This window comes from Oncorhynchus nerka, linkage group LG11 (assembly GCF_034236695.1).
Source record: "Oncorhynchus nerka isolate Pitt River linkage group LG11, Oner_Uvic_2.0, whole genome shotgun sequence".
NCBI classification, from domain to species: domain Eukaryota; kingdom Metazoa; phylum Chordata; class Actinopteri; order Salmoniformes; family Salmonidae; genus Oncorhynchus; species Oncorhynchus nerka.
Genome location: NC_088406.1, coordinates 28,044,326 through 28,069,208, shown reverse-complemented (window position 1 = coordinate 28,069,208; position 24,883 = coordinate 28,044,326). Strand labels below are relative to the sequence as shown.

At 43.1% G+C, this 24,883-nt stretch overlaps 2 protein-coding genes across 4 annotated transcripts in view; both read right to left on the bottom strand.

Annotated features, from left to right (window-relative positions):
• Nucleotides 1–170: 170 nt before the first annotated feature.
• On the bottom strand, nucleotides 171–10,780 carry LOC115136645 (galectin-9-like). The gene is made up of 8 exons (XM_029672240.2): nucleotides 10,595–10,780; nucleotides 10,041–10,129; nucleotides 9,697–9,904; nucleotides 8,716–8,835; nucleotides 8,452–8,631; nucleotides 1,480–1,568; nucleotides 996–1,152; nucleotides 171–768 (listed from the first exon to the last, which is right to left on the bottom strand). Exons 1-8 carry the CDS (start codon nucleotides 10,628–10,630, stop codon nucleotides 622–624), a joined length of 1,026 nt encoding a protein of 341 aa, XP_029528100.2. The 5' UTR covers nucleotides 10,631–10,780; the 3' UTR covers nucleotides 171–621.
• Nucleotides 10,781–11,044: 264 nt separating this feature from the next.
• LOC115136644 (kinase suppressor of Ras 1-like) overlaps nucleotides 11,045–24,883 on the bottom strand; it is a 75,797-nt gene continuing 61,958 nt past the window's right edge. For all 3 annotated transcript variants that reach the window (XM_065024360.1, XM_065024361.1, XM_065024362.1), the window contains 8 exons: nucleotides 19,908–20,162; nucleotides 17,648–17,844; nucleotides 17,342–17,438; nucleotides 15,644–15,783; nucleotides 15,395–15,526; nucleotides 15,025–15,160; nucleotides 13,999–14,132; nucleotides 11,045–11,818 (listed from right to left, as the gene is read on the bottom strand). In XM_065024360.1, the coding sequence (XP_064880432.1) occupies nucleotides 11,728–11,818; nucleotides 13,999–14,132; nucleotides 15,025–15,160; nucleotides 15,395–15,526; nucleotides 15,644–15,783; nucleotides 17,342–17,438; nucleotides 17,648–17,844; nucleotides 19,908–20,162 (1,182 nt within the window). In that variant the 3' untranslated portion in view covers nucleotides 11,045–11,727. The remainder of the gene's footprint in view (nucleotides 11,819–13,998; nucleotides 14,133–15,024; nucleotides 15,161–15,394; nucleotides 15,527–15,643; nucleotides 15,784–17,341; nucleotides 17,439–17,647; nucleotides 17,845–19,907; nucleotides 20,163–24,883) is intronic.

The following is a 24,883-nucleotide window of genomic DNA, read 5'->3' as shown; positions in this document are numbered from 1 at the left end:
AACCAGCTAATTATTAGAATCAGGTGTGTTAGATTAGGGTTGGAGTGAAAACCTACAGGACAGTAGCTCTCCAGGAACAGGGTTGGAGAGCCCTGATTTAGAGGCAAAGCCAGTCTCACTCCAATGTTTCACATTTGAAATATTTAAAAAATAATTTTTAAAAGCACACATTATAAATATATATATCTTCAGATTTTTATAGAAAAGAGCATAGAGACTACTGGTGATGAACAAGGCTACATATGGAATTATCAGGCAATGTCCTCAGGGTACTTCTCATGATAGCTAACGTCAGGTCTGGCATTATATCACAAAATAATAATGATTTTAAGAATTTGTCTAGCGCTACAAAAATGATGGCTAAAGCAATCAATGTGATTTCTAATGGCTTTCTACTGTGATTTATAAGAAACAGGAACACATTTCTCATCCTTGAAGTCGATGGCACAACACTCACTAATAATACATTTGCAAGTGAGATAATCTAACAGGCAGTAAAAAAAAGTTAATGTAATTTTTTTCATAGCAAGAAGAGATCAAAAAATACAAATGGTTTGGGTCAGAGGTGACACAAAATGAAACAAGTGGCTAGATCACCAAAGACAGTTGTGACCCACAGCACTAAACCATCACAGAGGTCAAACTGAGGTCTCCATCCACCTCCAGGATGTTGACCTGCTGGAGGAGGGTGTGGCGGTGTTTGTAGGTGCTCTTCTGATTCCCGTTGACCACTATCTTGTAGCACTGACCCTCACAGTAAATAGACAGCTGAAAAGACCAGACTAGCCTCATTAGTACATCATGCCACATTCTGAGTGACTATACCAGAAAGGAAATCATTATCAGGAAAGGGCTTAGCTAAACAGAAAGATAAGTGGTATGCTTGGTGCTGAAACAATAAATAATTATTCATCCTTGAAACTGAGATTGTATACAAGGTGCGTTGTGTGACGGCAGCCTTAGATAAAAGTGGATGGTTCCTGGTGGTTAGTTACCGTGAAGGCCTGGCCCCTGTGGAAGGGCATTCCACCAGAGCGCTCTTCCTTTCCCCACTGGTCTCTCAGCTTGCTGTTGCGTACCACTAGTGTCTCGTCAAATCGGGGGTTGAAGTGCAGCGCAATCCCAGAGTTGAACAGTAGGTTAATGTGGAACCTATAGGCAACGGGAAAACAATAAGTGTTGGGGGAAAACCATGACAGGAGAACTGCTATTTTTGCACCCTCTAGCATGTTTTGTAGGCCTACCTCTTTCTATTTTTTTTTAAGTACCTTTATTTAACTAGGCAAGTTAAGTTTCTAAGCCAAGGGCTCATTGGCACACTTGCAATACCATGGAAATGAGGTGAACTAGAATTGCCAAAGTTCTTTTATGCTTTTTTTAAATTCAAACATATATAGGATTTTATATTGTAACTCCAGGGGAAGTGTATTTCTCGCTGTTGTTCTCCTTTACTGTAAAGACAATAAGGCAGGATCAGACCTATTGGCATTGGGGTTAACCACTCCCTGGATGTTGATGGTGCGTCCAGGGTAGAGTCCTCCATTGATCATGTTCTTGTATGGAACAGCCTGGATGAAAAAGGAAGATTTGAATGAATCACTCATTATGACCAATAGACGTTGATGCGATAGAACTAACTAAATTTGCTCCGCAACACTACAGTACAAGAAAGTAGAAGATAATTTACAAAGAATGGTGGCTGGACATATGGAGGAGTGGCCTGTGACAAGCAACAGGAGAGGGGGATCTTGACAGCACGTTGATTACAGTACTACATTTCCCTGTAAAACAGGTTACTGTATATTTAGTGTAACTCTGTCACAATCTGCCTAAAGACAATGACTGGTTGTTACACTCACACAACGATACAGTCAGTGTACAGAAAGAGGAAGTAGATCACACTATACAAATATGATCTTTAGTGATCTTAAAATTCCCCATCACAGGAACTACGAAGCATCAGGACTACTAAGCATAAAACTTTGGGTTACGGTATGTAACCCCGGTTCAGTGAAGGAGATGAGGGAGACGTATCACTATGGGACACGCCTAACAGGCCAATATGAGCTTTGTGTGTGTACGCTCCTCGTGTCTATATAACATCCTGCACTGCTCTGGTTTCCTCAATCTAAGAACAAGTTGTGCAAGATGAGCAATCTGGTGAGATGTCTCCCTCATCTCCTTCAGAAAACCGGGATTGCATACCGTAACCCAAATTTCTCTTTCAGTCGACTCGGTTCAACAACTCACTATGGGACACTTGCAAAACACCCCGATTGCCAAAAGCCCGTTTCCTGAGAAGCCTGTTGTGGTTCATGGTAATGTATCTGATCCATACTACTCAGCTCCAGCACCAATGACTGTGTGTGCCAGGGAGGGTGCAGTAATGACTAGCCCAACTAGCCGGAGATGCCTCTGAACAGTGCCCATGACTGGCAATTCCTCTAGTGGAATGTCTCCGGACACGCAGTGGAGACTGCAATCCTGGATAACTGTATGCCTTGGCGATAGCCTCCATTACCCAATGGAAGAGGCGTTGTTTGGACCAAGCCCTGCCCTGAGCGGGGTGGCAAAGCAAACAAACAGTTGGTCACAATTCTGGAATGGCCTAGTCCTGTCAATGTAGATGCACCGTGTGCCCACCAGACACAACGTGTTAAGATGCCGCTGCTCTGGAGAAGAGAAAGGCTGAGGGTGGAAGGGAAAGAGGTCAGTTGTTTAACTACGCTAGGTCATGTGAATGACCTTAGGAATGACCCCTTGGGAAAAATACGTTTAGAAACCTCTTGGTGCAGACTCCGATCCAAAGAGATATTACGATATCTATATCTCAACACATGCCATCAGCAAACCTTATTGACTATTCTTTTCATGATTTCGAGCCACCTGTCTCTGTGAATGAGCAACTTCCCTCCTCCTTGCAGTCGTGCAATACGGTAGTTGAGATTAACATCTCTTGCCCTTCGGACACTTCCGCAAGCACTGCGGCCGCATCAGCAAGAAAAACATTGTGTGTACTCTGCTTCCGATAATACACCTTCCGCTTTGTGGGGGACTGTTACCCCTTACAATGACACTAATGGCGTCAGTCCAGCAACTGACCCGATGACTCCCACTGGTGAAACACTTTGCGATATCACAGACCGATATCCTCATCTCAGTATGCAGGTATTGAAGAGGTTGCCACACGCGGACGTGGTGGTGACTGACAGGCCTCAACAGCCACTGAGCGTTTTGATGCACAAACACCAGGAGATTTGGTTGAAAGGTCCCAGCCATTCTCATAACAACACAGCCGCTGACAACTTCTACATATGGTCCGACCTTTTCATTTGTGCCTTGGATACCAACACCACCCGCTGGTGGGGGGGTCCCGAGACACAAAGGGGGGGAATAGCAGCCCAGACCCATGATAAGCCTCATCGAGGCCAGTGGGGGGGTCGAGACTACGGGCAACACCGTACGAGGCCGCCAGAGCATCAAACAAATCTAGTTGTAAACTCCCCTATGAGAACAGTGAGAAGCAGACAGGCCCGTAGACGGGGATAATCTTAGAGCACATCTAATCTTAATCTTAGAGCACATCCAGTGTACCACACTGGTCGTAGAAGTTCAGTGGACTTCCACCTCAAACAAATGGCAAAAAAATAAATAGTCATGCCTTGCCATGTGTAGGTTCAACTACAATACAACTAGTAAAATGCTCTAATCATGTGTTCCGGTAGGATAATATTTCAGAATGAATCAGTAGGATAACTGGTCCCCTTGAGTACCAGTAGCAATGCCAGCAACATTTAGTCCAGCTACAATCAGTAAGAAGGTTAGTTACCTAACAAATCAAATGACCCTTGACAACAGCGACATAGTAGTTATGTAACAGATGTGAAATGGCTAGCTAGTTAGCGGTGGTGCGCGCTAATAGCGTTTCAATCGGTGACGTCACTTGCTCTGAGACCTTGAAGTAGTGGTTCCCCTCTGCAAGGGCTGCGGCTTTTGTGGAGCGATGGGTAACGATGCTTCTTGGGTGTCAGTTGTTGATGTGTACAGAGGGTCCCTGGTTCGTGCCCGGGTATGGGCGAGGGGACGGACTAACGTTATACTGTTACATTGATGCTGTTGACCCGGATCACTTGTTGCTGCAGAAAAGGAGGAGGTCAAAAGAGGGGTGAGTGTAACAGATGTGAAATGGCTAGCTAGTTAGCGGTGGTGCGCGCTAATAGTGTTTCAATCGGTGACGTCACTCGCTTTGAGACCTTGAAGTAGTGGTTCCCCTTGCTCTGCAAGGGCCTAGGCTTTTGTGGAGTGATGGGTAACGATGCTTCGTGGGTGTCAGTTGTTGATGTGTGCAGAGGGTTCCTGGTTCAAGCCCGGGTATGGGCGAGGGGATGGACTAACGTTATACTGTTACAGTTAGGAGTCACTCAGAGTACAACACGGGTAAGGGAATCTCCAGAGCACTCTTCCAATGGTTAACACACATGCCATTAATAAATAGAACCCTCCATTCAGGAGGAAAGTTATTAAAAGTCATGAACCATGATCACACCACGTACGACTGGTCCAATACTTAAAGAGTACTTCTGTCGTGAGGTTAGCTCCTCCGTGGATAACATAGCTATGAAATAGACTTCTTCATACCTATTGCCACACACCTATCGACACTATAATAGTGGAAGATGCAGTGACTTGTAGTAAAACCACTACAGACTCAGTCGACACCAATTCTGACTGATCTCCAGGCATTGACCTGAAAATTACCTGATTACATCAGACTCATTCTGAACAAGTTGTAATCTGCCATGATACTTGGTTTTCTTCCCTTGACATGCGCGCTTGCGTAAGCATAAACGCACATGTACAACGGAACATCCAATTAGGATTTATGCTAGGATCACTTAAGGGTCCGAGCAAAATACCAGCCTTAGTAAAGTTAAACATTTACTTTGAGGCCTTTGACTCTACTGCTACAGTACTCACAAGTTTTCTTCCCAGAAGTCCATAGGTCATCCCTGTAGACTGCCAAAACTAGTGACATGACATTAGAGACAATGCCATGATAGAGTCATTTTGCCAGGACATTGGACGTATATAGAATACAGTCCAATTAGGTGATTTTGGTGTGAGAACTATATTTTGTATATCTTTTGTTTATGCTTTCATTCCTTTTCGGTTCAGTTCCTTTGACACTTAGGAAGTGATAGAGCCATAAACAAAGTCCTCATACAACCATCACTTACACGGAACCCGAACCAGCTGCGCGCGTGTGCCATCGTGCATACATTTATTTTGTCCCCCTACACCAAACGCGATCACGAAACACAGGTTAAAATATCAAAGCAAACTCTGAACCAATTACATTCATTTGGGGACAGGTCGAAAAGCATTAAACATTTATGGCAATTTACCTGGTTAGCTTGCACTTGCTAGCTAATTTGTCCTATTTAGCTAGCTTGCAGTTGCTAGCTAATTTGTCCTCGGAGATAAACATTGAGTTGTCATTTTACCTGAAATGCACAAGGTCCTCTACTCCGGCAATTAATCCACACATAATACGGTCAACCGAATTGTTTCTAGTCATCTCTCCCCCTTCCAGGCTTTTTAACTTATATGGTATATTGGCATCTAAACGTTCATAGTATTACCACGACGACCAGCAACACAGTTTGTCTTTCAATCATTCATGTGGGTATAACCAATGAGGAGATGGCACGTGGGTACCTGCTTCTTTAAACCAATGAGGAGATGGGAAAGGCAGGACCTGCAGCGCGATCTGCTTCAGAAATAGAAAGGATTTATAGGATATTTTAGCCCTTGGCAACACAGACGCTCGTTGAGTGCAACTGAATAACATAGATTTCTAAATGTATTTTGCAACACACGGTGTAGTCAGGGTATGAGTGCCACAATGCCGTTCATTGGGGAATGAATGTAATTATACATATTTTGTGAGTGTGTGTGCGTTGTTAACATCTGCCTAAGTTACTGCCCAGAGATCTTCCAGTCTGGGTGACCAGACGACGAGTCCGGAACGGGATGGACATCCCCTGCCTATACTTGTGGTACTTTGCAGCTTCCAGGAAACCTACCAAGGTAATCCACTAGAGGGGGACCGCAACGGCAATCACCAACCGGACTTCTCTCTCTCTCTCTCTCTCTCTGACACTTAAGGGACGGGTATGACGAGTGTCCTAACCCTTTCATTTGGTGACCTCAAAGAGGACAGGAAACACCATAACTAAATCTCTGAATGTGTACATATCTCAATTATGGGGTTTGAATCTAATTCTTGTATAAAATTAACTAATAAAGATGAAACTGTTTGTGGAATGATGTAATGTGATGGTAAACCTTTAATGTGAGCGAACTGTATTCCCTTTCAAGTTTAACTAAGTCATTGGCCCACCCCCCTGAGCACAGACATGATCTGGCGTCATAGAACCTCCTTTTCTATTGTTACAAATAAAAAACCCTCCTGAGGAAATCCTCTTCAGACCACGCGTACCACGGTGGATACTGAGGGTGGAAAGGTTTGAGTTGAGACTAAGCAAACCCACAGAATGAGCTGTGAATGCGAATAGTTTTGAATTCCTAACCATACCACGTGGAGCATTGGCTACATGGCTGGAAATTGTTCAACTCTGAGACTATCGATCCCTACAGAATAAGAGCAAATCTTCAATGCTAATTACTAGTCTGCAGCTAGAAATTATGTCAACCCGGGATGCGAAGACAGACAACCACCGAAACATCTATTCTATGAAAACCTTTCTGAATGGTACTCTGAAGTATCCATTCTAACCACGAAAGATCTTCAGCAAAGCAGAGAGAGACGATGATGAAATGATTCTCCGCAGACGGACGATTCCAACAGAAATCACGACGACACACTAGGCGTAAATATATATTGATTGCAATTATTCCCGAATGAGTGAGCGTTCATGTGCAAAGGATTAGCATTTCAATTGTTATAATTATCAACTGTGTTGTGTTTCCATTTGTCTTTCCCGCCTGTTCTCAGTCCACACCCACTTCCCTTTGTCCACCAAGCCGTCATATCGGCTTAGCCCACTAGGGAATCTTCCCTATCCTTTGTTAGTAACCATATCTACTGTTGTCTGTGTATGCATTTCTGTGATTATTTAGTTAGTTAGTAAATAAATGATTAAGACAATTGGTGTATATATGATTCATAGTAAAGGCTGTGTTCGTGCAGATAACCAACAATTTACGACGTTTGGAATGAGACTCATGTGAGGTAAAGAATAATTAATTAATTAGAAGACTAATTCATCAGATATTAAAATATCTGAAGAGTTATATTAGGAAAATTATAACTTTGTAATCTGAAGATTTATCTTGCTGCCCCGACTTCCTAGTTAATTACATTTGCATGATTAGTTTAATCACGTAATAATAATTACAGAGAATTGATTTGATAAAATAAGTCTTCACTTTTAATGATGCCAAAAACACAACACCTCTCATGAGGAGGAGACCAAGCAAAACTGCCGCAATCAGGCACATCCAGTATGTGACTGATGTTGCCGGGTAAAACACAAGAGGCAGTGGCGAAAAGCCATCAAAATATTTTCTGCTGGATCGGTGCAAGCTTTTGGCACGATTCATCCTGAAGCCTAGAGCGAGCATGTGCAACAACAGCTAGGCTGTGTGCTCCACTGCCTGAGCCAGAGTGTCCATCGGTGGGGCAAGGGACAGATCGAGTGGTAAGGTGGAATATTCGTAGGCTATGCACTCAAAGGCGAACCTTAGATATCTCATGTGTGAAGGTAACTAGCTACAATTGCGATGGGACTAGCTAAAATTTGTGGGAACCTGCTATTGGTGAGATGTTAAAGCAGTGGAGCTAAATAGCTAACAACGCAAATTGTGTGTAGGCCAGGCAACAGGTCTACTGTAGCTAGACAACAACAAAAAACACTGCTAACAAGCTAACTGAGGTAACTTCACTCTGTTATTAAGTGAAGATGAAGTTAGCAGAATTCCTGAAAATAAGCCATTTAACGTTTTGTGTTGGGGTGGTAACCCACACCAAAAGGAACAGTTAAGTTGAGAGCTAGTTTTCTGAATGAAGCTGCTTTAAGGCTAGTAACCAGATAGTAACCAAATAGACTCATGAAGACACAAAGAATGAGGAAACCAGAGCAGTGCAGGGTGTTATAAAGACACTTGGGGGCGTACACCCACAAAGCTCTGATTAGTCTGTTGCGTGATTTGAATAATGCTTACACCAATGACCCACAAAATAAGGATGTCCCATAGTGAGATGTCTAACCCAGTTGACTGAAAGATAACTAAAATCTAGAGACTCGGAAAGACAGTGAAAGGAATACAAATCACAAAATGGAGAACAAAAAATGTTAATGAGTCCGATAACCAAGAAGTGGTTGGCCAATAAATTATCATTATTGATTCAGATCCAGATTAACTCACTGGTTGTGCGGGAAATCCTGGATAAGGGAATCCTGGTTGCCCCGGAAATCCTGGACAAGAAGGGAATCCTGGTTGTCCCGGAAATCCTGGATAAGAAGGGAATCCTGGTTGCGCCGGAAATCCCGGGTAAGAAGGGAATCCTGGTTGCCCTGGAAATCCTGGCTGTGCAGGAATGATGGGCTGAAGGACATGAAATCACTTTAAATCAGTTGAACTGTCTTCAAATTCTCTGTCCATCTAATTAATATGTTAGGTACTACTCACCGCAGGGTTCTGGAAGACGATGGAGGTCAACTCCACTTTCCCATCGGCTGAGATGGTGTCCACTGAGTAAAACGGGATTCGGTGCTTGAAGGTCATGAAATGGTTCCCATTCACTTTCAACTGAAGACAGAGAACAGAGAACGACCATGAGCAGAGTCATTATGGACCTGAGGACAGTGAGTGAGAGAACAGGTGTCACTCACAACTATTCAAGTTATTGTCCAACCCATGAATTGAAATCCATTTGAACTCCTAAACAGACTAGAATAAATTGAGTCATACTGTAAAATAGAATACATAACATATAATTTCAAGAAAACAAGAGTGAAACCCCATGGATTCCCGAGTGGCGCAGCCGTCAAAGGCACTGCATCTCAGTGCTAGAGGCGTCACTACAGACCCCTGTTCGGTTCCAGGGTGTATCACAACCGGCCGCGATTGGGAGTCCCATAGGGCGGCACACAATTGGCCCAGCATCGTCCGGGTTAGGGTTTGGCCAGGGTAGGCCGTCATTCTAAATAAGAATTTGTTCTTAATTGACTTGCCTAGTTAAATAAAGGTTAAATACAAAATAAAAAAGATTGAGTCACTGACTTCATTGAAATCATGTGGGAGCTCTGTAAGCATAATATTTTACAGTAATTTATATAAAACAGGAAATGATATATTTTACAATGACAGACTGAAAAGGTTGTTGTGTAGTCAGAATGTACAGATGTAGGTTCTTAATTTGATCACTCTTTCGTTGATGAGACTTTTCCTGTCAACGGGAAATGCTAACCTTTTGTGTATTCAAGGTTTAAAAAGGCTTTTTTCCCCCCTTTAAAACAAAAAATGTATCAACCCCATTAATTATAATCCATATAATAATCAACATTTCCTGTGGCTGCAGGATTATTTTCCTGCTGTAACAAACTGGCTCAAATTAAGATCCTACATCTGTATCTTCCATTTGCTATAGTAGCGGAGGGTTTGGGTGACCTGGAAGCCGTCCCTCTGGACAGTTATCTCGAGGCTGAAGCTGGAGCCATGTTGGAAGGGGGAATGCTGCTTCCGCTCCTCTGTCCCCCATCTGGATTGCTGCAAGGTGTTGGTCACCACATATCCAGGGTGACTGTCATAGCGTGGATTGAAGTGAAGGGCAATGTCTGCCCCTGCCCTAGAACCACACTGCAAATTCACATGGAACCTGAGAAAGAGAAAGTGAGATCGAGAGAGATCATGTGCTTCCGGATATGTTAAACAGTTCTCTGAACAAATTTGAATCTGAGACAACTAATAAGGAAATGTATTATCAAACTTTATATCGGTGAGTGGTGACCCACCTGTCTGCCCCATGGTGAACTCTCCCAGTGATAGTGATGGTCTTCCCCTCCTGAAGCCCACCTTGGATAGAGCCGGTGAAAGGGAGACTCTGGGACAATAAACAGAATCATTAACGACAAACTCAATTGAATAAGAATGGAAATGAAAACTATTATGTAGACTAGAGGCCATTGACTCACCTCTTTACTACATCCACTATTACTGCTTGTGTGATCATGTTTAATAGGCCTACATAACGGAATACGCGAGACATTCACTGTAGCCTAATAACATACATGTTAAATTTGCACAATAGCATAGCATGAATTGATACTATGAATGTCTAGCTATGCATATATTGATTTTAGAATTAAATCTGTGAACTGAAAAAAGCAGACTATAACTGGGAAAATAATGTACAGTATATTACTGAGAAGCGGATGGGAGCGCATTTTGATGACCAGATTTGACCGTAAGCACACGCACAACTCTCCCGAAGTTAAACATTAAGAACATCTACATTTTAAATACACAACACAATAAATCACATAACAAATGGTTGTAATAAACGTACCGGATTATAAAAAGGTTCCTGGTTATAAAATGCCATTTCTCCAAATCTCACTGTAAATCGAAACGTCTTCTCAGTTGCTCAACGCTCTCTTCTCATTGATGATATGGGTGGTTTCAGAAATGTGTAGTTTCGTTTTTTCGTGCATTGAAGGGGTGGGAGGAGGAAGTAAGTAACAATGTAGCCCAGTTTACAATTCCCGTACATTGTTTTTTCCCCTAACGAATACCTTTGTCGAAATATGCTGCTGTTGCGAAATATCGGTCTTGCCCTCATCGGTAGACCTAGTCAAGAGACGAAGCGGGCGATTGATTTTTATGCTTTTTCAATCATTACCCTGCAATAACTCAGTCAAGTGATGTTGTCAGGAAGTTGATTCAGAATTGGACAGTTTGCTGTGTATAGAGGTCAGTTTGTCTCCATGCACACACACGCATTCTAACGTCACATGTATAATGTAATAACAATGGCACATTTTTTATTTCTAATTCCATAACCGAATTAATTGCCCGATTGTCACTTCAACCCAAGACAACTAATTGTAGGCTACCACTGTCCTTTAGACACTTCCATTTGTCTCTCCTGGATTCGGTGAGGATATTTCTAATGTTGGTGTTTTAGTAATAATACCACAAATACACACATTCATTCATTGTATTTGTTTCAAAATGTTCTAGAAGAGAAATAACCATGTACTACGTTTGTACTGACATTTTGCACATACTGTATACTCCATTACACACTTTTTGATGTAATCCTGCATATCAGTAGCAGAAGTGTATTGAGACCACCAGAATACCACCATAGTGTAGGTCATCATGGGAGTCATGAACATGTCTGTTCTCTGCATCATCCTCTCTCTCCTGGGAACTGGTGAGTCAGTGGCACCCAATCATCCTCTCTCTCCTGGGAACTGGTGAGTCAGTGACACCCAATCATTCTCTCTCTCCTGGGAACTGGTGAGTCAGTGACACCCAATCATCCTCTCTCTCCTGGGAACTGGTGAGTCAGTGACACCCAATCATCCTCTCTCTTCTGGGAACTGGTGAGTCAGTGACACCCAATCATCCTCTCTCTTCTGGGAACTGGTGAGTCAGTGACACCCAATCATCCTCTCTCTCCTGGGAACTGGTGAGTCAGTGACACCCAATCATCCTCTCTCTCCTGGGAACTGGTGAGTCAGTGACACCCATATTTGAGGTCAACGTTTTGAATCCCGGATTGCCCCTTTAAATCAAACCAAACACTTGGAAATAAATCAACTGTATAAATGGTGTCTAGTGGGAATTGTGTGCTTGTAATTTAGCTGCTTAAATCCTTAATGTAAAGCGATACCCTTTTCATCTAACTGACCATACATTCAAAAAGTTGTAAGCATTCCAAAACAAGACACAGAACCAAATGACGTGAGTTTAGTTTTATCATCTTTCACTGAGGAAACCAGAAACTCTTTCAGAGTGTAGCCACAATCTGTACAAAAATATACATTCTTATGACATAAAAAACACCAACCCATCTTTAAGTAATGTACAATTTGTTTACACAGTGTTGAGGGAAAAATAGGTTTTTAAAGCTCTACATAATTAGATGTGAAGTACCTATAATGTAACGTGCAATGTAATATAAAGACTTTGTACACATAATAAAATAAATGTTATCTGTACATTAAATAAAACAATTCTATATATATATATATTTATATAGATTGGATACATTTATCTTTGTGTTGTTATCACTGCTAACATTCAATCACTACAGTCTTTCACAGGGTTAACCTCTGGATGTCCAGCACATTACATTCAGCTACCAACCAAACAAGCATGCACACATGTCCCTATACACACACATACAGGGCATGCTGACACAGGCACACAGAGTGCACAAGAGGCAAATCAACATTTGACATTAAACCTCATAGTATTACTTCCTCTTGCATACTGAAGGCTAGAACCTAAGTTGTAGGGTGAGAGAGAGAAAAAGAGAGAGAGAAAGGGGAAAAGAGAGAGAGAAAGGGGAAAAGAGAGAAGAGAGGTAGCGCGAGAGGGTACAGAGCGAACGTGAGAGAGAGAGAGAGAGAGAGGAAACTTTAAAGAAAGCAAGCGGTTAGACTAGACTGTTTGCATTAGCCACTACTAGTACCAAAATGTCAATAGATGAACTGCAGTTAGGCAAAGAACAACAAACTAACAAACAACCCAGGCAGTGCATTATGGTACATTTAGCAAGTTGACAAAGATGCATTACTCTATATATTGGTTACTCTATTGGCTGCCATACCAGTTGATGTCATTATGCAAGGTCGTCCATTCCTCTGAATTCCTCTGAATCTAATACCAAACAGGCTATTCCTTAGAATTGATAAGCACAAGTTGCCACTGAGAGATGTGTTATTTGTATATGTAGGGGCAGCGAGACTGCAGGCCCTTACTGCAATGGTCCCGCAGGCAATGATGATGAACCCAGGGCCTTCACACAGAGAGCAAGGAGAGAAGAAGAAAGTAGGATGGGATAGATCAAGGAGAGGAGTGGAGGAGGGAAGATTCAATCGGAGAAGATGTTCACGGAGGAGGGAAAAAAATGATATGAGAAGGGGGTTTGAGGGGGTTGGCAGTAAAGAGGAGGTGGAGAAGGAGGAGGGGTCCAAGGGAGACAGGGAGGGTGAAGTGGAGCAGGAACAGGTGGAGTCAGTCAGTGGTGATCCAGGAGAGAGCAGCAGCGCCCAGAGAGGGAGGGAGGGAGACCCAAACAGAGATGTCAAGAGAGAGAGGTATGACAAATATTTACAGAAAGGGGGACACAGGAGAGGTGGGACACTCAAGCCTCCAATCACTGCCCACAGAGATGGACAGCATAGAGACAGGGAGAGGGGTAGGGGGTGGTGCTATTATAAAGTATACTCTCTTTGAAACATGGACAGATTTAGGGAATCAAAACCATTAGCTCTGAAATGAACAGTCACAAACCAAACCGTTTCAACAGGCTATTTCACCTTTTGTCCTGTTCAACCTTTACTTAAAAATGATCACATTTCTATCTTTTAGCTCAAATTCCCTATTGAAGACAACTGTATATAAAGCTGGTGATTTGTATCACAGTCATCCCTTTTAGTTATTTAAATCAAAGGGCTTACAAAAAGAAACATACAGTAGGCCCAGGTTTATCGGAGGGCTACACCTCTCCACCATAAACACATTCTTATTCACCCACTCATACAAACACCCCATGTTCTCCCGGTCCATCCAATGTGACATCACTGGATGGAGAGGGATCAACAGGTACATTGTGAGCCATGAGGGAACCCAATGCCATCGAGAGTGGCATCCCCATAGACATAGAAGTATTCTAAATATATACAGAGTGTATATACAGTATATCTCAAATGGGATTCTGGTCTTTAGGATACATACTCGGCTGACTTCCAGAAGTGTCCTGGGTGGGAGAGCCTGCGGTTGAGCTTCGGCAGCTTCTCCAGCATGTCAGTCAGCTGGGTGAAGGAGGGACGCTCTTTTGGCTTGAAGGACCAACAGGCAGACAGTATCTCCTACAGTACAGGGGGGTATTTATCTCATCCTACATCCATCATTATAGCTATACACACAACGTAGATGTATAGCTGGGACCGAGAGATTGAAAAACAGCTCAAGGCCATCAGACTGCTAAACAGCAATCACTAACTCAGAGAGGCTGCTGCCTACATTGAGACCCAATCACTGCACTTTAATAAATGGATCACTAGACTCTTACGCAATGCCACTTCAAATAATGCCACTTTAATAATGTTTACATATACAGTGCCTTGCGAAAGTATTCGGCCCCCTTGAACTTTGCGACCTTTTGCCACATTTCAGGCTTCAAACATAAAGATATAAAACTGTATTTTTTTGTGAAGAATCAACAACAAGTGGGACACAATCATAAAGTGGAACGACATTTATTCGATATTTCAAACTTTTTTAACAAATCAAAAACTGAAAAATTGGGCGTGCAAAATTATTCTTATAACTTTTGCAAGGCACTGTATATACTGTATTTTAAACCATCTATCGCACCTTGCCTATGCCACTCGAACATCACTCATCCATATACTTATATGTACATATTCTCATTCACCCCTTTAGATGAGTGTGTATTAGGTAGTTGTTGGGGAATTGTTAGATTACTTGTTAGATATTACTGCACTGTCAGAACTAGATGCACAAGCATTTCACCACACTCTCATTAACATCTGCTAACCATGTGTATGTGACCAATAACATTTTATTTTATTTGATAACCCATTAAAAGGTTTTGGCTCTGGTAGTACGATGTCAGTCTGTTTTAATGATATCACTCGCACACTGAGAATAATATTGTTTGGTTTATTATCATGTCAATACAGTACACTAAGCTTCCCAGAGGACATCACACTGTCACAAACTGCTCTTTGACCTTACCGTGACCTCCTTGCCCAGGCTGACCTTTGCCAGGACCTTCTTGATGCCCTCTCCGCTGCCCACCTGCCAGATGGTGGCCTCTGCAGGCTGGTTGGTGAGTGGCCAGCCACGGGCCTGCAGCTCGTACCAAATGGTGCTGGGGGTGAAATATACTGTATGGTTAGCCCCTCAGTCTTAACCCTGTATACAAACAGCATACACACATTCATTTCATGGGGAGCCACATTTAAACCGATTTATGTATATATCCCCCCAAAATCCAGTGTTGTTTGTTTTGAGATAAATGTTCTAAAAGCATTCAGATGTCCTATATTTAAGTAAATGCAGTATTATTATGGCAGGATATAAGAGGGCCGGAAATGGTGTGCACCCAAAGGCGTAGACGTCTGCAGCGTTGGAGAAAGGCAGGCGGTCCTCATGGTTCCCAGTACCCATCCTGCGGACGATCTCAGGGGCCAGGTAGTAGATCCAGCCATGAGGGAGCCTTAGTTCGTTCTCTCGCCTGGACAGACACACAAACAGATACCCACAGATGGACAAACATACACATTGATCTTTCAAAAGGTATAGAAGTATGCTTCTCAGAGTGTTAAACTTTTTACAGTGTTTTTTTGCTTACCTCTTGTGGTACTCTTGTACCACTCCGGACATTCCAAAAAGACCAAAGTCTGTGATTACCACTTTGTTTGTGTCATAGAACACATTCTTGGACTTCAGGTCCTTGTGAACGATTCCTTTAGCATGAAGGTAGCCCATACCCTGAGGAAGAGGTCAGAGTTGAGTTACTTTCAGTGAAAGGAAGAGTAGGCTGCTTACAATGTACTTACAATTTATTTGATTTTTTAACCTTTATTTAACTAGGCAAGTCCCGTTAAGCCTAGGGCTGAATACTGCCCCCTTTGGAGGAAGTGCGTGCCCATAGTAAACAGAATTTTTTTTGTCCAAAATTGCTAATATATGCATATAATAATTATTATTGAATAGAAAACACTCTAAAGTTTCTAAAACCGTTTAAATTATGTCTGTATGTAAAGCAGAACTCTCAGGGCAGCCATTCTCCCAAACTCTCTCTTGGCAACAGAAAAGTTGGGACAACTTTGACGTCATCGCCCCCACCCTTCCCAAGCAGCTACAGACCTGGGAACAGTTTCTATGTGTTCAGCGCGATGTCTGCTTTCAAATGGGGCGTTCATTGTGAGAATCTCGCGCGCCCTCGTCCTTTGGCGGGCTAAAACGTTCAGGTCACGCGAAAATAAATGCACTCTATTGCGCGTGCCTGAATTGGAGCTCTCTCTTTTTCCATGAAACACCAGTTGATGTCGGTTTGTCTGTTCGCGCTGATCATTGTTTTACACGTTTGAAACATCATAAAGCTTGATTCTGCACTTAGTTTGACCAGTTTAATCGACATATAATCGACATATAATGTAATTTTGAAGTTTTGATGCGCAAGAGTGCGGGACCAGAAGTCATTTTGGGTGCATTTCAGCTGAAGCTGTTAGCATATGCTAATACAGAGACACACAACTTGAAACCAAACGATGTATTGGGTAAGTATGACTCCTTCCACGTCTTCTGATCGAAGAACATCAAAGGTAAGGGAATATTTATGTGGTTATTTTGGGTTTCTGTGGACTCCAAACGTAGAGGAGACATACTGCTAATATCTGAGCGCCGTCTCTCATAGCATTTTTTGAAAATGTCGTCATTGTAAACAGAGATTTATGGCTATAAATGGCATATTATTGAAAAAAACATAAATGTACTGTGTAACATGTCCTATTACTGTCATCTGATGAAGATTTTCAAAAGGTTAGTGAATGATTTATTTTTTAATCCTGCTTTTATAATTTTATATTTTCTGGGACAAAATGGCTGCCTCTCGTCTTTGTTTCGGTGGTGGTCTAATATAAATATGTGGTGTGTTTTCGCCGTAAAACATTTTAGAAATCTGACTTGCTGGGTAGATGAACAAGGTGTTTATCTTTCATTTGAGCTATTGGACTTGTTAATGTGTGGAGGTTAAATATTTCTAAGAATATTTTTTGCATTTTGCGTTATGGTAATGAGCTTGAGCCTGTAGTCACGATCCCGGATCCGGGATGGCTAGCATCAAGAGGTTGAACAAATTCTTATTTTCAATGACGGCCTAGGAACAGTGGGTTAACTGTTAACTGCCTGTTCAGGGGCAGAACGACAGATTTGTACCTTGTCAGCTCGGGGATTTGAACTTGCAACCTTTCGGTTACTAGTCCAATGCTCTAACCACTAGGCTACCCTGCCGCCCCAATTAAAGAGGAGTTGAGTAATACCACACCTTAACAATTTCCTGAGCAATCTGCCTTGTCTTGTTGATGTCTAGTGTGTTCTTGGCATCTCTTACAACTGAGAATAGTGTCTGACCTTTGCAGAAACTGAGAGAAAACAAGAGGAAATGTCAGGGGGGGAAAGGGAGTGATAACTGGATCATCTAGTTTCTCAAAACAAATCCTTTTTTGGTTTCCTCATTTGTTAAACCAAGACACATTTAATACTTCTCATAGATTGATTCAAGGGTTCCAGCTTTTCCCTGCTCAACTCCCTTACCATCCCCACCTCCCTTTCCCACTTCCCTCCCCCTAACCTGGTGATGATGGCGAGGTGTGGCGGGGCCATGCAGGCCCCCATGAAGAGGACCACGTTCTCGTGGCGGGTCTGCCTGTAGTTCATCACCTCCTTCTTAAACAGCTTCAGGTGGTCCTGGTTATTACCATCTATCTCTAGCAGCCGGATGGCCACCTCTCCATGCCAGCGCCCCTTATGCACCTTCCCCCAACGGCCCTGGAATAGGGAGGTACAGTATGGGCACTTGTGTTATTAGCTACCCTGAAGCCTATTTTTTTTATCTTCCTTTTCAAGGAACTCTAATTGAATCCATTGGCCTTTTTTTTAAAGGAGACATGCAGATACCAATTCACTTGAATATGAGCCCTACTAGCCAGTGGTGTAAAGTACTTAAGTAAAAATACTTTAAAGTACTACTTATGTCATTTTTTGGGATATCTGTACTTTACTACTTGTATTTTTGACAACATTTACTTCACTACATTCCTAATGAAAATGTACTTTTTACTCCTTACATTTTCCCTGACTCCCAAAAATACTAGTTACATTTTGAATGCAGGACAGGAAATTGTCTAATTCACAGACTTATCAAGAGAACGTCCCTGGTCATCCCTACTGCCTCTGATTTGGCAGAGTCACTAAACACAAATGCTTCATTTGTAAATTATGTGTATTGACGTGTGCCCCTGGCTGTCCGTAAAGTTTTAAAAAACAAGAAAATCGTGCTGTCTGGTTTGCTTAATATAAGGAATTTTAAATTATTTATACTTGTACTTTTGGTACTTAAGTATATTTTAGCTATTACATTTACTTTTAGACTTACATTTACTTTTAGACTTACTTTTTACTGGGTGACTCACTTTTACTTGAGTAATTTTCTTTTAAGGTATCTTTACTTTTACTCAAGTATGACTATTGGGTACTTTTTCCACCACTGCTACTACCCTCTGTGTAGATACACTCGATGCCTGCCTGCCTGCAATATATAGCAAGCCATGGCTACGTGACTCACTGTATGTAAAAGCGAACCGTCAACGAGGTGGTGTACCTAATAAACTGACCACTGAGTGTACAGTACCAGTCAAAAGTTGACACACCTACTCATTCCAGGGTTTTTCTTTATTTTTAATATTTTCTACATTGTATAATAAAACGTGACGACATCAAAACTAAATAACAACAAATCATGTAGTAACCAAAAAAAGTCTTAAAACAAACCAAATATATTTTAGATTAAGATTCTTCAAAGTAGCGACCCTTTGCCTTGATGACAGCTTTGCACACTTTTGCCATTCTCTCAACCAGCTAAACCTGGAATGCTTTTCTGACATTCTTGAAGGAGTTCCCACATATGCTGAGCACTTGTTGGCTGCTTTTCCTTCGCTCTGCGGTCCAACTCATCCCAAACCATCTCAATTCAGTTAAGGTCGGGTGATTGTGGAGGCCAGGTCATCGAATGAGGCATTCCATCACTCTCATTCTTGGTCAAATAGCCCTTACACAGCCTGGAGGTGTTGAGTCATTGTCCTGTTGAATAACAAATGATAGTCCCACTAAGCCTAAACCAAATGAGATGGCATATTGCTGGTAGCCATGCTGGTTAAGTGTGCCTTGAATTCTAAATAAATCACAGAAAGTGTCACCAGCAAAGCACCACCAGACCATTACACCTCCTCCATGCTTCACAGTGGGAACTACACATGCGGAGATCATCCATTCACCTACACTGCATCTCACAAAGACACAGTGGTTGGATCAAAAAATATCAAATTTGGACTCCAGACCAAAGGACAGATTTCCACCGGTCCAATGTCCAATGCTCGTGTTTCTTGACCCAAGCAAGTCTCTTCTTATTATTGGTGTCCTTTAGTAGTGGTTTCTTTGCACAATTCGACCATGAAGGACTGATTCACACAGTCTCCTCTGAACAGTCTGTGAAACATTTATTTGGGCTGAAATTTCTGAGGCTGGTAACTCTAATGAACTTATCCTCTGTGGTGGTCCTCATGAGAGCCAGTTTCATCATAGCGCTTGATGGTTTTTGCAACTGCACTTGAAGAAACGTTGAAAGTTCTTGAAATTTTCCAAATTTACTGACCTTCAACACTTTTTTGGTTACTACATGATTCCATATGTGTTATTTCATCGTTTGGTGCTGTCACTATTATTCTACAATGAGAAAATAGTCAAATTAAAGAAAAACCCTTGAATGAGTAGGTGTGTCCAAAATTTTGACTGGTACTGTATATTTAACACTATGTAAAGGTGTAGTCATTCACCTTGCCAATGAGCTCCCCCAGCTCCAGCTGCTCGTAGGGGATGTCCCACTCCTGCAGGTACACGCTGGTCTGGCTGGCCTTACGGGAGATGGGTCCCCTCCATCGGCCCCCGGACATCCTGCCCCGGTAGCTGGGCAGCTCCTCTAACTCGTCCCCATCACACTCTCCGTTTGTGTGGCCCTTCTCTCTGCTCTCCCTGCTACCATTTCCCTCATCCTCCTCTCCTAGGTATTCCTCCTCTTCTGCCTCCTCTTCCTGAATATGCAGAGACAAAGCATGCACGAATTGTGTCATGTCATGTCAATCTAAACAAAACATACATTTAGGCCGGTATTCCATGTAATTGCAGATTTCTGGAAGTCTATTTGATTTTTTTGCTGGTTTATCTGCACACAACAGCACAGGTAGAGAGATCGGAATAAAAACTGAAACAGAGAAACAATCTTTTATTAAGTTCTCTATATGGTAAAATGATCCCGTCAATATCATTGCACCACATAATTAACTAGACTAGAGAACTGTCACTTGATCAGGTTATGCTGCTGGGTGGTTTCCCAATCTAAAAAAAAGAAGAACTGTTTTCTCTTTCACTTTTTCAGAAAGTACTGAACAATGCAACTGATTTGCTGAGTTCTTCAAGGCTAAAATCAACACCATTCGAAAGAACATTGTATTCTCCAACCTCAACCCCACTCTGGCTCCTAACCCACCACCCATATCTGACCCCACTCTAAGTGATTTAGCTCTGGTCTCACCTGCTGCTGTGGTAGAAATCTAATAAAATGAAGACTACCAGTGGCCCCCACGAACCTATTGGAACATCACTGTTCAAAACGTACTCAGCTGCTCTCAAATTGTTCAGCCATTCTCTCCATACTGGGCAGGTGCCGTCACTGTTCAACATCGCTGTCATCACCCCCTTGCTCAAGAAACCATCCCTTGACCAAGATCTCCTCTCAAACTACAGGCTTATTTCCAACCTCACATTTTTATCTAAATCCATGGAGAACACACTGGCAACTCAGCTTCAGTCACACCTCAGTGCTAACCATCTTTATGAAGCTCTCCAGTCTGGCTTTAGACCCATGCACAGTACTGAGATAGCCCTGGTGAAGGTTGTTAATTACCTGCTCATTGCTGCAGGACCTCAGTGCTAACCATCTTTATGAAGCTCTCCAGTCTGGCTTTAGGCCCATACACAGTACTGAGATAGCCCTGGTGAAGGTTGTTAATTACCTGCTCATTGCTGCAGGACCTCAGTGCTAACCATCTTTATGAAGCTCTCCAGTCTGGCTTTAGACCCATGTACTGAGATAGCACAGTACTGAGACAGCCCTGGTGAAGGTTGTAAATTACCTGCTCATTGCTGCAGATACAGGATCCCCCACCATCTTGGTTCTTCTGGACCGCAGTGCTGCTTTTGACACAGTAGATCAAACCATTCGAGTGCAGCACCTCAGACAGCACACTACCATCTGTGGGACTGCCCTAAACTGGTTTATCTCCTCCGTTCTAATCGCAAGCAGTAGGTCACCCTCAGTGAGGCAAGGTCAGATGAGTCCATCATAGCCTGCAATGGTAGGTGTTAGGACCTATCCTCTTCCTGCTCTACATGCCCCCACTTGGCCAGCTCTTCAGACAGCACAGTGTCCATTTCCACTGCAACGCATTATACAACATCTGCTCTGTCAACTGTCCAACTGTCTGGAAGAAGGAAATTCTTGGATGCAGAACAACTTCCTCCAACTCAACAGCAACAAGGCAGAGGCAATGCTGACAGACATCCTCCAGTAGATCATTGTTGCAGCATCCGCCCTGCAGCATCCGCCCTGCAGCATCCGCCCTGCAGCATCCGCCCTGCAGCATCCGCCCTGCAGCATCCGCCCTGCCATACTTGGCCACATCATCCCCCTCGCCTCAATAATTTGGGTGTGAAATTCAACAATGCTCTCTCCTTCAATAGCCACATTAGTCACGTCTGTAAAACGTCACTCTTTCACCTGAAGAACATTTTCCTCCTAAGACCGTCTCTCACCACATCTGACGCAGAATAGCTAATGCATGCATTCATTTTCTCCAGAATTGATTTTGGGAAAACAATACTTGGGGGACTGCCTGCACATTCAATTAATAAACTAAATAAATCGCATCTCTGCATGTCTGGCAGACATATCAGTGTGGATGACGGATCACCACCTCAAGCTGAACCTCGGCAAGACGGAGCTGCTCTTCCTCCCGGGGAAGGACTGCCCGTTCCATGATCTCGCCATCACGGTTGACAACTCCATTGTGTCCTCCTCCCAGAGCGCTAAGAACCTTGGCGTGATCCTGGACAACACCCTGTCGTTCTCAACTAACATCAAGGCGGTGGCCCGTTCCTGTAGGTTCATGCTCTACAACATCCGCAGAGTACGACCCTGCCTCACACAGGAAGCAGCGCAGGTCCTAATCCAGGCACTTGTCATCTCCCGTCTGGATTACTGCAACTCGCTGTTGGCTGGGCTCCCTGCCTGTGCCATTAAACCCCTACAACTCATCCAGAACGCCGCAGCCCGTCTGGTGTTCAACCTTCCCAAGTTCTCTCACGTCACCCCGCTCCTCCGCTCTCTCCACTGGCTTCCAGTTGAAGCTCGCATCCGCTACAAGACCATGGTGCTTGCCTACGGAGCTGTGAGGGGAACGGCACCTCAGTACCTCCAGGCTCTGATCAGGCCCTACACCCAAACAAGGGCACTGCGTTCATCCACCTCTGGCCTGCTTGCCTCCCTACCACTGAGGAAGTACAGTTCCCGCGCAGCCCAGTCAAAACTGTTCGCTGCTCTGGCCCCCCAATGGTGGAACAAACTCCCTCACGACGCCAGGACAGCGGAGTCAATCACCACCTTCCGGAGACACCTGAAACCCCACCTCTTTCAGGAATACCTAGGATAGGATAAAGTAATCCTTCTCACCCCCCCTTAAAAGATTTAGATGCACTGTTGTAAAGTGGCTGTTCCACTGGATGTCTTAAGGTGAACGCACCAATTTGTAAGTCGCTCTGGATAAGAGCGTCTGCTAAATGACTTGTAAAATGTAAAATAAACTACAGCTCATCCAAAAGAGTGCTGCAAGGATTCTGACAAACAAAACATTCTGCCCAGATCATCCACATCTTTGCTGATTTCCATTGGCTACCAGTTCCTCAAATAATTTATTTGAACATCTCCTTGTCTAAAATACCTTAAATGGCATCTGACCCACCTACCTGTCAGACCTACTCTCCCCCATGAACCTCCCTTACATTCAAGCCATGCTAAACTCCTCCATGGCCCCAGGACCAGGCTCCACACAATGGGGGACCGTGCCTTTTCCTCCCGTACACCATGCCTATGGAACTCCCTCCCTGATAATCTCAGGGCTGTTCAGACTGTTGTGGCCTTAAGACTCATCAGCTGGCCTACCCTTCTCTTAGACTTTGTTGCTATCATGATATGGTTAGATATACAGTGCATTCAGAAAGTATTCAGACCCCTTGACTTGTCCACATTGTTACATTACAGCCTTATTCTAAAATTGATTAAATTAATTAGTTTTCCTCATCAATCTACACACAATACCCCATAATGACGAAGCGAAAACTGTTTTTTTTTGTTGAAATGTTTGCAAATGTATGAATGATAAAAAACAGATAGGTATTCAGATTCTTTACTCAGTACTTTGTTGAAGCACCTTTGGCAGTGATTACAGACTCAAGTCTTCTTGGGTATGACACTACAAGCTTGGCACACCTGTATTTGGAGAGTTTCTCCCATTCTTCTCTGTAAATCCTCTCAAGCTCTGTCAGGTTGGATGGCGAGCGTCACTGCACAGCTATTTTCAGGTCTCTGCATAGATGTTCGATCGGGTTCAAGTCCGGTCTCTGGCTGGGCCACTCAAGGACATTCAAAGACTTGTCCTGCAGCCACTCCTTCGTTGTCTTGGCTGTGTGCTTAGGGTCGTTGTCCTGTTGGAAGGTGAACCTTCTTCCCAGTCTGAGGTCCTGAGTGCTCTGGAGCAGGTTTTCATCAAAGATCTCTCTATACTTTGCTCCGTTCATCTTTCCCTTGATCCTGACTTGTCTCCCAGTCTCTGCCGCTGAAAAACATCCTCACAGCATGATGCTGCCAACACCATGCTCCACCGTAGGGATGGTGCCAGGTTTCCTCCAGACGCGACGCTTGGCATTTAGGCCAAAAAGTTCAATCTTGGTGTCATCAGACCAGAGAATCTTGTTTCTCATGGTCTGAGAATCCTTTAGAAGCCTTTTGGAAAACTCCAACTCATGTGCCTTTTACTGAAGAGTGGCTTCCGTATAGCCACTCTACCATAAAGGCCTGATTCGTGGAGTGCTGCAGAGATGGTTGTCCTTCTGGAAGATTCTCCCATCTCCACAGAGGAACTTTGGAGCTCTGTCAGAGTGACCATCAAGTTCTTGGTCACTCCCTGGCCAAGGCCCTTCTCCCCCAATTGCTCAGTTTGTCTGGGTGGTCAGCTCTAAGAAGAGTCTTGGTGGTTCCAAACTTCTTCCATTTAAGAATGTTGGAGGCCACTGTGTTCTTGGGGACCTTCAATGCTGCAAAAATCTTTTGGTACCCTTCCCTAGATCTGTGTGTCGATACAATCCTGTCTTGGAGCTCCTCGGACAATTCTACGGCATGCACTGTCAACTGTTGGATCTTATATTGACAGATGGACTCCAATCAAGTTGTAGAAATATCTCAAGGATGATCAATGGAAACAGGATGCACCGGAGCAACATTTTGAGTTCATAGCAAAAGGTCTGAATACTTATGTAAATAAGGTATTTCTGTTTTTTAGATTCAATAAATTTGATACGATTTCAAACAAACTGTTTACATTTTGCCATTATGGGGTATTGTGTATAGATTGATGAGGATTTTACATTTTTTAATCCATTTTAGAATAAGGCTGTAATTTAACAAAATGTGGAAAAAGTC

Bases quoted from the DNA above. Each gene is read 5' to 3' on its own strand.
- LOC115136645 (XM_029672240.2), bottom strand. From the start codon at position 10,630: ATGGCATTTTATAACCAGGAACCTTTTTATAATCCG. The intron at 8,632-8,715 runs GTGAGTAGTACC...CATGTCCTTCAG, and splicing joins TCGTCTTCCAGAACCCTGCG to CCCATCATTCCTGCACAGCC. The intron at 1,153-1,479 runs GTCTGATCCTGC...CGTTGCCTATAG, and splicing joins GTTAACCCCAATGCCAATAG to GTTCCACATTAACCTACTGT.